This window comes from Rhea pennata, chromosome 22 (assembly GCF_028389875.1).
Source record: "Rhea pennata isolate bPtePen1 chromosome 22, bPtePen1.pri, whole genome shotgun sequence".
Classification (NCBI taxonomy): domain Eukaryota; kingdom Metazoa; phylum Chordata; class Aves; order Rheiformes; family Rheidae; genus Rhea; species Rhea pennata.
This window is the reverse complement of record NC_084684.1, coordinates 4,215,981-4,233,961: the sequence shown is the minus strand read 5'-3', so window position 1 is coordinate 4,233,961 and position 17,981 is coordinate 4,215,981. Positions and strand designations below refer to the sequence as shown.

Genomic DNA, 17,981 nt, shown 5'->3' with positions numbered 1-17,981 from the left:
TTCATCTTTCTCCTGTGATGCTTGATAACCTGCATTACTCCTGGAGTATTTAGGACTGCACTCATTACCTAGCAACATATTTTTTGTGCAGCAGACTCCACAGAGTTCATTATAGATTTCCTTTAAGCAGAGACTAGATATTTGTTTGGTTGCAAAGCACAAAAATCTCTGTGAGAAGACAAGACAAGCGATACAACCAGTCTTTTCATTTCACAGTAGACTTTTAATAGTTTTAAACTTCTTTAACTTTCTGCATTTCCTGCTTTAACATTCTTCCATCCCTGCCACTTTTGCAGGGAGAAGCACTCAACAAGATGAAAGCCTTGAATGACTTCGTCAAAGTGAGTTCTCAGAAGGCCACAAAGCCTCAAACCAAGGAGATGATGCATATGTGCATGAAGCAGGAAACTTACCTTGAAGCACTTTCCCACCTCCAGTCCCCCCTGAACCCCAACATTATCCTCGCTGAAGTTTGGTAAGGAAGATAGCTGCATTTCCTCCTCAGCTGTGCCACAGGCTCTGTTCAGCAGAAAGCCAGGCTTCTGGTAACCCTTGAGGCCCTCTTCCCTCATGGTAGTTACGTGTCCATCAGCAGTTGTTGATGCTGTTGAATTTGCAGATTCTCTGGCCATTTTCTGTTACCATGATACTATTTTATTTATTTATTTAGTGTGGAGCAGTGCACTTTTATGGACTCCAAGATGAAACCTTTATGGATTGTGTTTAATAATGAAGAGACAGATGGAGGTGGAGTGGGTATCATTTTTAAAAATGGAGATGGTAAGTCTTTGATAGAAATGTTATGTATCAGAGGTATCAGTTTCAATATTTATTGTGGTGAATGGGCCCAAATATAGACCATTAAGATACTCTGTACATTCAGACTGTCAAGGTATGCATTTGTTTTTTTTTTTTTTTTTTTTTTTTTTTTTTTTTTTTTTTGACAGTAATAGGGAGATACAGTAAACTCTATACTTCACCTACTGTCCTCTTCAGTAAGAGGGTACAGTAACCCCAATTACTTCTAGCCAGAAACCCTTGCCCTGTAAAAGGAACAGTGAAGGGAGGTCTGGAAGAGCTATTAAATACAGCAGCCCAAGCTTTTTCTAATGGACGTGCACGTAGGAGTGATGTGGCTGCTGCTTGACTGTGTGTCTGACATTTTCTGATGTGTTACATTGACTGCTATGGGAACAGAGTCTTTGCCAAAGTTAAGTAACAGATGCATCCATTAGTATAATCATGTTTCTCTTAAGGTATGTAGTAAGGTGACTTCACACTGTTACTGCCATAGGAAAAAACATTGCTCTTTGCTGGTGTTCTTTATTAGCTAGACATACAGACACAAACATTGCCAAGGCCTCTTCCCGGCAAGCAGCTTCCTGGGTAGAACAAGCTGTCCTTGTAGGAGAAGAAGAGGGGGGAGAAGGGGAGGCACTTACAACCCGTTCTTCCTTTGCAATGGTGTACAGATCTTCGACAGGACATGCTGACGCTGCAGATGATACAGCTGATGGACATTCTCTGGAAGCAAGAGGGCCTGGACCTGAGGTGAGTCATGAGCATGCAGTTGTCATGCTGCAGTGATAGATCATGTGGTGGGACCATTTTGCCTGCAAGCTTGTTTTGTCCCAGATAGGAAGAGACCCTCACTAACCAAATGTATCTAGTATTCTGTGAGCAGCTAGTCACATTTTATAGTATCCAGAGATAGAAACGTAATGAAAGGAGGGAGAAAGCATTGGGATGTCATAGATGACTCCCAACTGAACGCACTGTGAAAGAGAGGGCATACAGTTTTATTCTTATCTCTGCAGCTGTTCCCAAGCAGCAAGGTTTGGGAAGGATGGTGGGGCAAAGCATCAGTATTGCATCAGTACAGAAACAGAGACTGAGCAAGCAGGAGTTAGTGATGCCTAGTGTTACTACACTTGAAGCTCAGGCTGGTGCTAGAGACAGAATTGCACAACTATTGAATTAGAATCTAAATAGTACTGGGCTTAAATCGGGCTCTTTTAGCAATTTCGTATAAACTATCAGTTAGGCCCCCCATCAATAGTGACCAGCCTTCCAGGTACTCTCATAGCTATCTGGGAAGAACAAATCAGTACTTGACAGTTGACTTAGCTAAACCTTCAGCTAGATTATACTATACTCTGTTCTTTGTGCACTGCCCTAAGTGCAAGCACCTTGGAAACACGGGGAGCTGAGAAGTACCTGGGCCCTCAGCAATATGGATCCTTCTGCTGGCTGTGCAGTCTGGAAAAACTGCAGTGTTTTCTTCAAGTCCAAAGGTGAAATGGGCACAAAGCCCCTCCTGGGCTTTTCTTTAGCAATTTTCCCTTGATACGGCAGACAAAGGAAATCTTGAAAGTCAAGACAACTCAATGCTGGGCAAGATTTCAGTGCAAGGGTTTCTTTCATCTTTGCAGGATGACCCCTTACGGCTGCCTTTCCACAGGCGACAAGACTGGACTGATAGAAGTAGTCATGCATTCAGATACCATTGCCAACATCCAGCTGAACAAGAGCAACATGGTGGCCACTGCAGCCTTCAACAAAGATGCACTGCTGAACTGGCTAAAATCCAAGAACCCAGGGTAGGTGCAGCTTACCTTTCACTCAGTGCTGCTTTACTGCTGCCTTCCAGCTGGAGACATTTCTTCTTCTTTGCTTAATTTTCCTTTGTTATAAGTATTTCTAAGCTGTCCAGTAATACCTGAACAAATAGAGCAGCATTATTTGTTTGCCTTTCCTCTTCTTCCTGCCTGACGAACTGGAAGGCGTCTTGTGGCTGTGTATGGGTCTTGAAGAGAAACTGAGGCACCTGGGGTACTGTTTGCAAACTTTTTTGATCTTTGACAGCTTAAGGTAGCACTGTCCACAGGCTGGATCTAACTCTTGGCCTTCTCATCAGTCCTGTTGCCTTCTCCAGAAATAAGCAGTCAGTGTTGTGGCAGTCAGAAATGGGGTGGAAGGGATTATGTGAGGTGAAAGAATAAAGCAGCACAAGAGCTCTGCAGCTAGGCATTTCACTAGGTACAACAACAGGCAGCAGCAATACATCAGTCCTACCCTGCTTAAATTTGGAAGATCACAACAGAAATCATTCTGGCAGCCCACTTGATCTTTGAATCTGGAAAGACTTAAAAATAAGTAGACACCAACCATTTTGCTTGAGATTGGGGACAGAGCCTTATCCAGACCTCTCTGATTATGGACAGTTGTTACTGCAGCTAGTTCTTGTAGTCCCTCTCGTGACAACACAGAAGGTTAAAAAAAAAAAAAAAGAAGAAGAAGAAGAAAAAAAAGCCATATAATTCCCTTACAGCTTCTGCAGGTCTGCATGGGGGAGGTGATATAGACAAGAACCTTCCCAGCAGTGACATATCGGAGCTCAAAGTAAAATTCCCTCTCAATCTCCTTTTCTTATCCTCTTTAGTGAAGCATTAGAACAAGCTATAGAGGAGTTCACTCTATCCTGCGCTGGGTACTGCGTGGCAACATATGTACTGGGAATAGGGGATCGGCACAGCGATAACATCATGATCCGGGAAACTGGCCAGGTATGGGGATCCACTGCTGCTCTTGAAGTATTGGAACTGGGGCATGAACACTACTTAGGCAGGTACAGAGACATCCCAGTGCAGTCCTCCTGTTAAGGAGCGTACCTCTTTCTTACCTTCCAGCCAAGGGGCAGACCAGACAAATATTCTCCAAAGCTTTTGTCAGTGAGAGGGTATATAAAGTTTTATGATTTGAATACTCTTCTTCTCTAAGTTCCATTGCCTTCAGCTTCCAGTGTACTGTCTTACCAGGCTGCTGTTAATACCCACTTTGAAATTTCAGTGGAGCAGTTCACACCTCTCAGCTCTGAAATTGTCTGCAGACTTAGCAGATGCAAACTCAAGTGCTGCACTTACCAGTATGAAGATTTACTTGGATTTAGCAGAGTTACAAATTCCATTTAGCTTCTAGCTGAAGCTGAAATTCTTATAATCTTCCTCCTAGAAAAAGTATATGGGTTTTTAAATGACTGCAAGTAATCAGCATGGTTTTAATCTCACATTGGTAGCTATCTTGATTCCTTTACTTGTCTTTTCCACAAGATCAGCTGCTTGAGTTTATATCTTCTCTTATATTGTGTGAGAGACAAAGGACAAAAGTAGAAAAAAGAAAATCCCTTTGCTAACAGGACAGATACTAAACCTAAGCTATGTCAGTAATATTCTGGTAAAGGAGGAAAGGTAAAGTACATTTCTTGTTGCAAGTTCTCCAAAGCCTAAAACAACCCTGTGTTATATTCTGTGAGGTTAGTCTCCTTCAGGTCCACTAGGTCTCTAGGTCAGCCAGTTCATACTTGTATATTAGAAATTTGCTGCTGATGTTTTGAGGATCATCTCTCTCTGATACAGGCAACTGCCTGCACTGTTTGTGTAGCATCCCGCTCTTCTACATCTTACTCCCCTAAAATGTAGTCAGAGTTACAGAAACATGCTCAGCATGTGCTGAGCAGCAGCCCTTATCCAGGATCACCTGTTCTCATGATAGAAATGAAATGGTGGGCAGGGAGCCCACAAAGCTGCTTTTACTGAGCAGGGGCCACTCAGTTATTTGTCCGCTTGGGGGAGCTGATGCCCTGCAGTATACAGCATTGGTTCTGTTTATACTCTAAGGCTTAGAGCAGCTCTGCAGAATTGTCATTGTGTACAACAGTCAGGACATGATTCTCCTGCACATCATTGCAGTACTGAGGAGACAGCTTTGCTCTGCTTGCTAACAGGAAAGAAAGCCTTACCTGAGCAAGTAATGTTTTGTAACAACTTCAAAACAGGACATCTTATTTCCACATAGTCTGGAACTGCAAACTGCACTGGTAGAGTAGGACACCAGCCCATTTTAGTTCTTTCTGCTTCTACTAGTGATACGCTAAGGCTTTAGAAAAAATACAGACATTTCTTCAGGTATACCAAGTACTGAAGAGATAAGCACCTTTTCTGTCCTAACTAATGCTCAAATTATGCTACAGGGGACTATCAATATGTTACCAAGTAAACATTGCCTCTTTCTCCCTCCCAAAATCCTATGGTTAGTGTTTTTTTGAAGAGAAATCAACTCTGATCAACTATAAATTGTACTGTTTTGCTAACAGTTACTTCTTGCTTATTTTTAGCTCTTCCATATTGATTTTGGTCACTTTTTGGGGAACTTCAAGACCAAATTTGGTATTAATAGAGAACGCGTTCCTTTCATCTTAACCTATGACTTTGTGCATGTCATCCAACAAGGGAAAACTAACAACAATGAGAAATTTGAAAGGTAAGTGTTAACAGTTAAATTTGACTTAAGCTTTTTTCAAGCTCTGAGTTTTTAGTAGTTTCTTTCACCAAGTGACATGTAGCCTATAGCTGCTTGTGGAAAAGCATAACTATTCTGGAGTACAGAAGGCAGCATAAAAGAGAGAACAGAGAATGTAATTACTTGATAGGAAGCATTTGGGACATGGTATTGCTGTGGTACCAAGTCCCTTGGTAGTCTTATTATCATTGCAGTTCCTTGCCTTTTAATGCTGAGTACGTGGGGTACTTAGTAAGTTCTAAATTCCCATGCCGTAAGTAGCTAGTAACCTACATCATTGAGAGTCAGCTCTGCTGTCTGTAGCTTCACTAGCCTCTTCCTGTCTGCTTGTAGGCCTCGTCTGACAGCAGTTTCTAGAGCACATCCAGTCTTTACCATCTGAGACTATCTCCTGTCCAGTGAGGGACAAGGGCTCACAGCCTTGCTCCAAAATAGAGCAAGGGCTGAAAGCAAGTACTCCATCACTTCAGTGAGGGCTTCAGCCTGGGGGTGTAATGTGGTAGTATCTGCTCTGCCACCCAAGGAGTCTAACTGAAACAGAGGTAAAGTTGCACAGGGAGGCTCAAACGTGACCCCCTTCCCTTTGCGAAGATTAGATGGCTCTCTTGAACTGGCTGTTTTCTACAAAATCTCTTCATCAAGTGACTGTTTATGTGAGGAGTGCAGCTGTTTACCTTGCAACTGCAGAAACTCACTGCAGCAGAATGCCTAAAAGAGAGGCACTGCAACAGTTGAATCCATGGATGTTGTAACCTGTGGAGCGTGTGCTCAGACTCAGGTTTGCAGCTGTGCAGGTGCATCGCTGAACTAAATAATCCAGTGCAGTCAAGATGTTTCTAGCTAAGCTGTATCACTGAGTAACTTGCTTTTGCTAAATTCTATCAGTGACTTAGAAACAGCAAGAGGGAGAGCAAGTAAACGACTACTTACCTGTAAGAGAAGGTGTTATCAGCACAGGTAGCATGGTTCCAAGTAATACCTAGTCTCGCTGTATAAAACAGTACAGCTTACATGCTCTGTTCCTTTGCCTCACCTTCCTTTCTGAACAGATTCAGGGGTTACTGTGAAAAAGCCTATATGATTCTGCGGCGCCATGGTCTTCTCTTTCTGCATTTGTTTGCACTGATGAAAGCTGCTGGCTTGCCAGAACTCAGCTGCTCTAAAGACATTCAGTATCTAAAGGTAAGAGTAGTGGTGCATGGATAGGCTTAAAACTTAATACCTGATCTTATAACTCAATGAGGAATAATAGTTCAGTGTGGAAGGCCATATTCCTTAAAGCAACTGAACTGCAAAAACCAGGAGCATCGGATGGCCAGCATCCAGGAGCAGGATGTCAGAAACGCTAAAGCCACCTGACTGGTGCTCAGGGAGTAACTTCAGCAGGTTCTTGAGCACAAAAGCTGTGGGTACTTCATAGAACCAGCTTGCAGGGAAGGAGACAGAGCTCCTCTTTGGATATCACTGCCTGTTCCCAGCTTGCCTCTTAAATTATAAAAGCCTAGCCCTGTCCTCTTTTCTGTGCTCCCAACTTTAGAGTAAGATGCATTTATCTGAATGAAGAAAATGGCGCAACTACAGTTAACTATTTAAAACAATTCATGACCACTTGTTTTCTAGTCAGTGTCCTTTTCAATGAAGTAATTTCTTAACTGCTCAACCACTAAAATATTTACTTGCCAACTGTTTAGTTGCACTTTCAGTGAGGCTGCACTGATTTCTGCCTCTTTCCTTCAGGATTCTCTAGCTCTAGCAAAAACAGATGAAGAAGCACTGAAGCACTTCAGACTAAAGTTTAATGAAGCCCTTCGAGAGAGCTGGAAAACCAAAGTGAACTGGCTGGCACACAACGTATCCAAAGATAACAGACAGTAGAGCAACCAAGTCAGCCTGTGCACCTGCTCCAGGAGAATGTAGTACCACTTGCACTGAGCTCAGAAATTGAGACAGGTTTTTAAAGAATGATGACTGTTGCCATGTTAAAGATCCCTCACTTGCATACCTAAAGATCAGACATTTCTGCATGACTGAAAATGGCTGGACTGTCAACAGCTGCATAATCGTGTCTGCTCTAGATCATTGGGGACGAGGGGAAGACTTAAGGCAATAACATTACTGCATACAGAGAAAGGTAGGTAGATGTACTGTATCCTTAAGAACGTGTTACTTCAAATACATCCTTTAATGGAAGAGTTTAGACAGTTGTAATATCCTTTAAAATGGGTGAGTGTATTAATGTGTGTATTCCTATTTTGTTGAAAATTTAGCTGAACACTGAGAATGTGCTATCTGTAGCTGTTGCACAGTAGCCTTTGCTCTAGGTACGCACCCTTACAGTTCAGAGGCATTAACTCACCATGAGATCACTCCTGCTACCCTGTGTCAATGTATAGCAAAATCACACTGAAGCAGACTTGGACAAAGTGTTTTGCTCTGCAGTGTGACAGGGTAAAAATTCCTATATCCTCTCTCTGCTAGAGAGGCCAAAGTGTTCTTAAACCGAACTGGACTCCATCTGTTGCTGTCAAAACTGATGCCAGCAGAACGGGTTCTGGTTGGCCAGTGGATTAGGTATTTTTGTTTCCTTTCCTAAGCCAGGCTTTATTTCAGCCTCAAGCAACTCCTAGGTTTCTGCATTTATTTTTTTTTTTAGCCTGTTAATAAGTAAGTAAGTCTTGCATTTTCAAAACTCCTGTGTAGCATTGGTTGCTACATGTACCTCCTGCAGGGGTGCATTAGGTGCATTCCCTGTAATGCACGCATGCAGGGCCCTGGCCTACATCTGCATACTCACTGGGGCACAACGCTGCGGTTCCCATGCCATTCCGTGGCCAGCCTGCTTCCTGTGTGAGGACAGAGAAATGCCAGAGGAATGGGTTTAACACTGAAAAATAACTGTGAGTATCAGGCAATTAGAATTACTAAGTAAGTTGCATCTGCACTCCACAGGGATATTCCCTGTTCCTTTCCCCCACTCCTCCTTCCCAGCTGGGGTGCAGAGACTGCTTGTCAGTGTCGGGTTCAGCCAGAGAGCAAGCTGCAGTTACCGGTGCCTGCGCCTACAGCTGGACATTCCCTTCCCAAGCAGAACCTCTCCCCTCGCCCTCCCCACACGGTGCTGTAGTTAATCATATATTTCTACTCCTGTGTCATATTCTTATCTCCAGCTAGTGTCCTCACCTGGTGGGCAGTTTTCAGCACGGGTGTTGCTCAGGAACAGATGGACAGGAGCCACTGCTACCACTCAGTGCCTCACGTGAGCATAGTGAGGGGTGTCAAGCAGGCTGCAGCCTGTGAGTCATGCTGGAAGATAAATGGAGCAGTGTGGTTAGTACCTGCTTCTTTTAGCAGTTCCCTGCAGTGCTTCCTTCCATCTTCCTATGTTCTCTACAGCAGTATGTTCCTGTGAGGGTGCTATCATTCCTGGCTTTTCAGGAATGGCATAGTCTAATCTTCAGTTTCAGACCTTTTTGCAAGGCCTCCCTAAAGCTAAATTGTACCATTGACTTGTACATCCGTAACTAGGTCGAGCAACTTTTTTTTTTCTTTTTTTACTCAATATGTGGGTAAAAAGAAATACAGGCATTCCACATATTGATTCTCAGCTGACGAGAGATGTATGCAGTATCAAATAATGAACTACTCTGTCATGATTAGCTTTAGCTTTCATACCTGGTTTGAATTATTTTTGTCTAAAATTCCCACAAAAAAAATGCAGGTTTAGGACAGAGACTGACTTGATAACTAAGTTTATTCTTAATAACTTTTCCCTGTCACAGGAAAAGATTGACAGTGTTTCTGCATTCAGCAGTTAAGTGCAACTCATTTCTGATTTCAGGTCTTTTTAATAACTTTAAATCAAGTACCCCTGTATTTGCAGCAGTGGGGGAGATGACTGCCTTATATTGCTGTACAGGTCCATCAGGGTTTTTTTCAGAGGACAAATTAAAATATAATTTTTTTCATCAATTGCTTGGCTATTGCCTTCAAAAAAAGAAAAAAGAAAAGAAAAAGTAACTTCTGTCCCAGAGTAGAAAGGAATAGTAGATAATAAGAATTTTGGTCAGTAAATGGAAATACAATATATTTTTAATACCTTTAATCAAACCTTGTCTCATTATCTTTCCATACAAATGTGCTAGTAGATCATGGTTTAGTGTTAAGTTGTAGCTAGTTCAATTATGATCTAAAAAGTATTTACTGTTTCTTTTTATGAAAGATTTTATGCTATGAAGTCTATTATAATATGGTAATAAAACCCATACTGTTTTATATATATTGATATAAACCAGGCTGCCTCTAATAGATCACTTGATCCTGTAAGAAGCAGTTAGATAACAGCAATTGTCAGAGATCCCCTTTTTTTCATACCTTTCAAATAACACTGAATGTGATGGAGATGTGGCCAGTACATTTCAAGACAGAACAGCTTGTGCCCTTTTAAACGTACCCAACAATTATTTATTACACATCCTTCTGTAATAGTTTTTCAGCATATCATTCAATAATAAGTAATAGTAAAAGCCTGTTTGCAGCTACAAAGAGCAGTTGTTTTTGTGTACTTTTTTTGTGCTTTACAGACCTTAGTTAGTTAGCTAGAGCTGAAAGCCTAGCTGCATGTCTTCCCGTAACTGTGGGTTTGACTAAAACACGGAGAAAACAACAGTGGATAAATGAGTACAATCAATCAGACCTGTGAGAAACAAAACAACATCTTGATTGGAGCCAGCACTTTAGAACTGCTGCTGCTTCTAGAACAAGACTGAACTAAAACAAACTTGTTAGGGTCTGAGCCCTGTCCTCTGCGAAAGACGAGCTTTCTGCAATGTACTGTAATTTACTTTCACTGATGTGGTTGCTCCGAGGCTGTACATTACTCGTGTTTTTCTTGAACTGAATAGCAGTTAGTGGCCTCAGCTTTCAAATTTAATCTTATAAAGCAATAAATCTGTAATTGTCATTAGCAAAATACTGTTATGAAACTGAGCTGGACAACAAATTATGAAAATAAATCACTGGACATGTTTTTTAGCTAACATTTTTAATACTAGAGGGATAACTTTACAGTGCCAATTATATAGCTTCATGCTTCACAGGCTAGGCAGCTTTCCAGGTGGCACAATTTAAAATAGGAGCAGTAGGATGCTTATATCTTTTACATCCATTAATATAAAAAAAAAAAGAAAAAACAGTACCATAAGGACTTGGACAAATGGAATGGTTTCCCCGGGGCAGCAAGTTACCATGTATCAGCAACTCACAGCAACTACGGCAGCTCACAGCAAGCCTGTTCTTTCGCAGGGAGATGCCGCTGTACACCATCTGACGCTACTTCCTGTTTAACGTGCAGGGCTAACGCATACTGACAACTCCTGCTCAGCACCTTGTTTGTGCATTAAAACTTTGTCACTTGCCCCTCTCTGGTGATGTTTGTATGAGGTCCCACCGTCATCCTCCTAACCAGCTGATGTAGTCTTTTCTAATTCTTGGGTTTTCTTAAAGGCCAGATTTGTGGAAACCAAGTGTTTTGCACTCCAGTTTAATGGAATGCACAGAAAAATTGCTGCCATCACAGAATACAGCAAGGCAGGCAGGGATCCTGCTGAGATTCTAAATAGGAAATACAAAAATGGAAAAAGAAAGGCCCACGCGCGCTCTTTTACAGCTGCTTTGATTTTAGAGGAAAATAATGCAGTGATTTAGATCTCTTTGCATGCTAATCAGACAACTAGAAAACAGGACTGCTACCCATTTAAATAACCACTCCCTTAGATGTTCATGGCCTCTTTGTTCTCCTTCTTCTGGGTTTGGAATGCCCTGAATTTGCTTATTTGTAGAATTGGCAATGGCTGCATAGCTTTGCCCTATATTAGAGAATGATAAACACTGCTATTTCCCTCCATATTCAGCTGATTCGTGGAGCAGAAAAGGAAAGTATGCAGAAATATCAGTCCACATACAAGTTGAGATGCACTGAAACCACAACAATCTGATCAGTGGTTTGTACATTCGCATGGGAAGGAAAAAATATACTACAGTTCTGTAAACATAAATGCAATTATCTGGCTTCACCACAGACTGAAAATCCAGGGTCCTGTCTTGTTCTGCAGCAGGGCGCTCTTACCTGATCGTCTCTGTAGTCACCTGTCAGCACGTGGTTTGCAGCCTCACAGCAGTTCGTACCTTCAGCTGCTGCTGTTCTGCGTTTCCAGAAACTCAGGCCCTAGTGTAGTTTTACAGAAGTACAAAGCAGCACTGGCTCATGTCATCTGTCCGTCAGTTTTGTAAGTGCAATAAACAAAGTTTTATCACCCTAAATTGCAAGAACTGAGCAATTCCAAAGGTGTTCATCAATCTAGCACAGATTACAAAAGGGTTACTTATTTCTGGAAAACTGACTTACCTACAAAAAGTAAGAACATCAGTGAGTCGAGTGGACCGCCTCCCTTGTACGGCACTGGACTAGCAACTGTATCTTGAATACAAGTCAGACGGTTGTACCAGGTCAGCAAAGATCCTTTTGCTCCAAAATTACAAAGCAGTATCTCATCTGATAGTCCCCAGCAAGCTAAATTGTAAAGAAGACTGAAACTTAAATCAGTTCAAAAAAAAAAAAAAAAAAAAAAAAAATTTCACTGTAAATAACTACCCTTCCTCTGTTATAAATATGCTCAAAGTGATACCTTTACTATTTCTATTTATTTAGAGAAGTTGTTGTGTTTTTTTTTTAATTCTTTCTTTTTACTCTGTACAAACTGATTGTGCTTATTCTGTTGCCTTTGAAAAAAGAAGTATTTTTTTTAAGTCAGGCCACGGCTCTATATAAAGAGAATGTTTACATGTTTAACTGTTCAGTTGCTTACAGTACGTGTTTTGTAAGTCTAAAAATAAAGATGATTAATAAATTATACACACAGGCTGGCAAGGTCTTTCTGTGCTTGAAATCAGTAAGCAAATCCTTCCCCCCAAAGCAAAAACACAACACTACCCCTGCCACCAGTAGAGAGAAACTAGCACCCAGTAGGTGCAACTTGATTCAACTCTGTTCCACTCAATGAGAAATAAATACAAAGAGCCTTTAGAACCAGAAATTTATTGTAGCTTATAGACTTTCCAAACCGACCTGTTACCAATATACACATCTGAAAAGTTATACCCACAGTGGCTACAAACTGCATCAGGACATTTACAACCTTTCAGTATTACCATTAAGTCATGATCAGTTTTGTCTAAAATACAGCAGCTACAGTGACAGTATATGGAAGGGTAAGTTTTCTACACATTAACACAGGACAACTGTCAGACATAAGTTAAAAGTTCCCCAGTTTACTTAAAACTAGCAGTTATATTACCACAGAAGTAGTCAAAACCATTTCCCCATTTTAGAAATCTAAAATTTTACATTAAAAAAAAAATAGAGTAAGCTAGAGTTGTGTGGGTTTCTCCCCTGCTTCCAGATCCATCTGTTATAGTAAAAGGCACGCCACAGAGTCAAGTTTTACCCCAGATAAAACCCACCGCTCAATCCCATTACACACATCAGGAGTCAAGATGTGCACTAGGTAAGAATAGGTCTGCTGTGAAAAATCAAATAAAAACTTGAGAAACACTTGGATCAATTTCACCTTTTATCTCTTTCTTTGAATTACGACCCTCTCTTTTCCCACCATTTGGCTTGCTTATTGCTTCTTTAGCAGGTTTACCCAGTGCAGTATTTCCCGTCATGTGTACTGTCAGCAATTGGCCTGCTATGAGACATGTCCTGGGCACCTCGAACAGCGGCAGACTACGCACGAGATCAAACACTGGAACTTTGCTTACCGTGCTGAGCAGTGAACAAGTCCTAGTTTCCTGTTGCACGTAAAACAAGTTAATCTTTAATCCACCTCCAAATGTAAAAAACAAGCAGATATTCAAGGCTCTGCACGAGACCAAACGAAGTTAAACGAACAAGCCCTGCCTTACAAAAAAATCTAGCACTCTCCACCAAGGGGTCATAACTTACTTACTTTTTGTACCTCTCTACCACTTCTTTAAAAACAGTCCTTCACAAGTCCAAGTTAGACTGCTGATCAGGAACAACCAGAATCAGCTGTAATGTTGAATAATATTAACAAGAATCCCAAAGTTTTCTGGTTGGATAGTTTATGCTGTAGTTTCACCAGCAGGAAAACACAATAACTAAGTGTAAACAAAGGCTTAATACACCAACAGTCCAAGTTACTGTACAAGGAGCTACAGGGAATGAGTGGAAGTGTGTTCAACAGGAATGATACAAGCTATGTCCCTAGCCCTCCCACTCCCAAATTAGAAAAATCGAAACACCAATAAAATAAAATACCTATCTGTGGAGACTGGTAGCCAAGGTGCGCGGGTACACAGGTCTCAGGCTTTCCAGCTTCAGTTACCAGTGTAACAATCAACTGAATAATCTGCCCTGCCAGCAACATGAACAGATCATCACTGTCATTGTAATTAACAGGAGCTGTGGCAACACCCCACAGCAACAGCAGACTCATTTGCCCAACATCCACGTAGTGTTTTTCTCCCAATAACTTAAAAGTCCTTATACCAAAATTTAACTGGAAAATAAAACCGCTAAACCAAAACAAGCTGTATTAGGCAGGGCAGTTGAACCTCTGCAGAGATTCCTAAAAGCCTTTACAGTTTATCACAAGCTTGTCTGTCCCCTCTGCAAAAATAAAGGAGGGGGAAAAAAATGGAGCAGGGCATGAGTGAACATGGCAGTCAAGGCCAATGACACCATTACTGAAACATCTACACTAGATAACTGTGCCCGTGCTCCTGCTGCAGTAGTATGAGACTTGTATTATTTCATGCTTCATGATTTTTTTTACTTTAGCATGTTTTAAAGTTTTAAACCCCAATCCCTGTTTTCACTACCACAAATGACGTAATTACATAATTCCAATATATTTACAAAATATTAAAAAGTCAGTTAATCTTCTACATATTAACCTCATTCTGCCACTTTACACATGCACTAATTTGGGAAAAAAAATCAACAGGCTGAAAGGAGCAACTTGACCCTTTGTCAACAAGCAATCTTTGCATCTTTCAGAAAGAGTAAAAGGAACAAAGCCAAAGTTGTTTCACTGAGCAAAAAAAAGTTCAGAAATTCATGTGCAATGGCTACAGATCTGTAGAGTCACTTAGCTGAGATGACATGAAGAAAAAAGTGCAAGGTGGTTCCTCACATAGCATTAAAAAAATCCAGTCACTGAGGCATGGCTGAGGGAAAAGAGGTGCTAACTACAATTCTAGAAACAGCATCAGGAACTAGCCAATACAACACAAACACTGGGATGTGTGTTGGTTGACTCTACTGGCCAGAATGACTTTTTTTTTTCTTTTTTTTTTTTCTTTTTTTTTTTGTACACCATGAATCCTTGGGAACAATGGAGTGGATTACAGTGGAGTCTTCTAGAGCAGAAACAAAGACAAAGGGAACAGCTAGAATCAATAACTGAGGGTAGAGTCATCCCATTCCAGCTGTTGCTGTCTATTGACATTCTGTTGGTCCTCTTGCTCTCCTTCCTCTTCCTCACTGCTTTCAGACTCTGCACTAGTGATATCATCTTCTTCTCCATCTTCACTTTCTTCCTCCTCCTCCTCCTCCTCTTCCTCACTGCTGTGTTGATCTTCATAAGTCTGTTAAGACAGAAATTAGCTGTTGATACCATACTGGCCTAAATTATTCTTTTTTTCTTTTGAATTTGGATACAAGGTACAATACTGAGAAAAAGCTGTTAGACTCCTTACTGTTTCTAGATGCTCAGCACTAACTAGGGAACTATAAAAAGAAGTGGCTCTCTTGAAATAGTTCTCTGCTTTTGTAACATTGCTACCAATCCTGTTGCTCTAAACAAACAAAATCTTAAATGTTACCCAGTACTTCGAAGAATATTGAAAAGGATCCTCCAGTGAGAGCACACAAAGAACATTAAGGTTGCATGTCTTACTAGTTCCTAATTTTTTAAAAATTTGTACATCAACCATAGCAGAAGGAAACATCGTAACACAGTTATTCAAAATTATATTTTTCCAACTTTGGAAAAAAAAGCTGATTGAGGTTAAGGTACTATGCGACATACTAAACACTAGTGTTAGACACTGACCCCTAAAACCTGATATTAGATTCAAGTGCTTCTTGACCAATTAGATATCACAAAGCTACAACCCATGCAAGACCCCAGACATAACTCCTCTTGGGATTTGTCACTAAGGGGCATTTACTGAAAACTCAAAGCATCTGTATCTGTACTCCGCATTCTGTGGTTGTTTTTGCTCTACTCCCCTCTCTGAGGGTCACACCCATTACTTACGGAAGAGGGCACGTGTTGGGAAGTGCTGAAACACCAGCCTTACCTCCATAGGGTTCACAGTGATAGTCAAGGCAGAGTCATCCCAGTCCATCTCATTTTCCTTCCCAGTATCCTGGTCACGCATTGTTCTCTGATGTGCAGCTCGGATTCGGAACACTCCCAGAATAATCATAAAAACCAGGAAACTGACACAAACGACAATTACAACAGTGGCTGTACTTGGAACAACTGCAAGAAGAAAAATAAAGGAATTTCTTAGATTATACTGGTAAGTAACTCTTACATATTGCTAATAACTAACTCTTCACTCCCATTACCTGCAAGAGGGAAATGGCATTATACAAGTACTAGAGGTAGGTAAACAAAGACAGCAGAACATATAAGGTCACTGAACAACAACTAAAATTTAGTTCCTATACAGAATCAAACTGAAAGACTGACACCATGTTGAAAGCAGGTTCTAGTATGTAATATCTTATCTATCTAAAACGTCTATTTTTCTCCCTCGCATCCTAACTCATGCCAAATTTGTATCCTAAAATAGAAAGGGTAGATACCACAATTCATGAAGGGAGTAACGGTTCTTTCTTAATACCATTCACAAAAAATACTGTCCCAGTTCCTCACAGTCCTTTATCTAGGTCTTAAGAGTTCCCTCTGAGAGCAGTATACCTCTCATTATCCCAAGTACACATTGGAGAGAGATCTTTCCTGTTGGCAGGAGAAGATATTTCATAGATCTCTAGTCATCTGCTCTTCCTTGTTTGGGCAACAGCAGAATAGGACTGAGTGGCTGCTTAGATTAGTCTAACACACAGCTTTAGCCTCTGGGGAAAAAAAAACCTCTCTGCAGCAAGAAGCCTCTGTGAAAATTTAACACAAGCAAAAAAACAGCTGAACTTTAGGAACTGAGAATTCTTACCTGAAAATGGATGAGGGTTAGCTAAGTTGTGACCAGAGAGATCAACAAACGTATGATGCACTGGATGAACAAACTGTGGTTGTGCGGCTATGTGATTAGCATGTTCTACTGGGTTAGCTGTGTGGATAACATTCACCTAAGAGCAAGAGGAAAATATTGAAATCCAGAAATACACCAGCCTACCTCCAAAGAGACAGAGAAGACCTATTTCCCAGAATAAGTATCCAGTTCTCTCTCAAAATAGCAATAGTTGTCTCAGGGGCCCTAATTCCTTATTTCAACAATCTAGTAGCTCCTCACGTGGTGTAGCTTCTTATCACATAACCCTCTAAGTACTGCAGTTAACTGCACTCCTCAAAACTGTTTTAGTTAATCTGGCAAGTCTGTGTGCAAACATCAGTATTTCAGGATAAAAGGATAAAGCCAGTTCATTATCAAATTTGGTATCAAGCCATTTTGATTCTGCAATAACAATATACAGAAAGATATATGGCACATTAATTATTCTTTCTTCATTTCCATCTTTTATTATTCTGCTGTATATTGTCAGCTAAAAACAGTGAGAAAATTCAAATTAAAGATAGAGGGCTAAGGGGCTGAGAAAAAATTATGCATTAGCATAGCAGATTCTTAGGCACATCTACAAGCTCATCATTCACACAGCACATCTCATGTTTCCTTGCCAAACAAGTAGAGCTAAATATACCCCTGCTGTGGTATACACCTGACCAGCTGCACAACAGGAAGAGAGCAAGTTTCGTACAGAACAAGGAAAGCAATTGCGGTTCAATAGTTTGGCAAGACCCTGACTCAGGCACACAGAATTTCCTCAGGAAACAAACCACATCACTTAATAAAATAAAAACTGAAAAACAAACTTCTGTTCTGCAGTACAAGAGGCTCCCTAACTTTCCCAGCCCACCATATCCAACTAGTAGTGACAAATACAATTATTAACTTTACTGACATCTTCTTGATCAGCTTCATAATGTAGAAATTCAAGCTCATAGCTAAAAGATACAGAGATGCACAATTCCTTTCAAAATATATAACTTCATGTCCCAGCAGCTGAAATTGTACGTTATGTTATCTCTTTATCCCCTCCCTTTATGTTATCTCCTGCAGTACTTTCATATCTTTGGTACAAGTGCATCCTGTAGTCTACTGCAGGATACACTCTCTCACATCCCACACTAAACTTCTAGTTTATATCATACCTTTCTTTCTAGCATTTAGTGTCATTGTTTTAAGCACCACGTAAGCAAAATAATAAAAGGTCCAGCAAGTTCATTTACAGAATCCTAGAAGTCGTATATGAAGTTTGCTCAAGTCTTTGGTCAATATAATAACACTCC

The 17,981-nt window shown here is 40.7% G+C and overlaps 2 protein-coding genes across 4 annotated transcripts in view; one reads left to right on the top strand and one right to left on the bottom strand.

Annotated features, from left to right (window-relative positions):
- Positions 1-12,268, top strand: part of PIK3CD (phosphatidylinositol-4,5-bisphosphate 3-kinase catalytic subunit delta) — a 33,729-nt gene extending 21,461 nt beyond the window's left edge. For all 3 annotated transcript variants that reach the window (XM_062593351.1, XM_062593350.1, XM_062593349.1), the window contains 8 exons: positions 297-475; positions 671-780; positions 1,473-1,551; positions 2,433-2,600; positions 3,443-3,566; positions 5,174-5,319; positions 6,408-6,540; positions 7,096-12,268. In XM_062593351.1, the coding sequence (XP_062449335.1) occupies positions 297-475; positions 671-780; positions 1,473-1,551; positions 2,433-2,600; positions 3,443-3,566; positions 5,174-5,319; positions 6,408-6,540; positions 7,096-7,233 (1,077 nt within the window). In that variant the 3' untranslated portion in view covers positions 7,234-12,268. The remainder of the gene's footprint in view (positions 1-296; positions 476-670; positions 781-1,472; positions 1,552-2,432; positions 2,601-3,442; positions 3,567-5,173; positions 5,320-6,407; positions 6,541-7,095) is intronic.
- Positions 12,269-12,435: 167 nt separating this feature from the next.
- The window catches only part of CLSTN1 (calsyntenin 1), a 40,939-nt gene continuing 35,393 nt past the window's right edge, over positions 12,436-17,981 (bottom strand). Inside the window, exons 17-19 of the mRNA XM_062593384.1 lie at positions 16,627-16,762; positions 15,748-15,932; positions 12,436-15,030 (exon numbers count right to left, since the gene is read on the bottom strand). Of these exons, the coding sequence (XP_062449368.1) occupies positions 14,839-15,030; positions 15,748-15,932; positions 16,627-16,762 (513 nt within the window). The 3' untranslated portion in view covers positions 12,436-14,838. The remainder of the gene's footprint in view (positions 15,031-15,747; positions 15,933-16,626; positions 16,763-17,981) is intronic.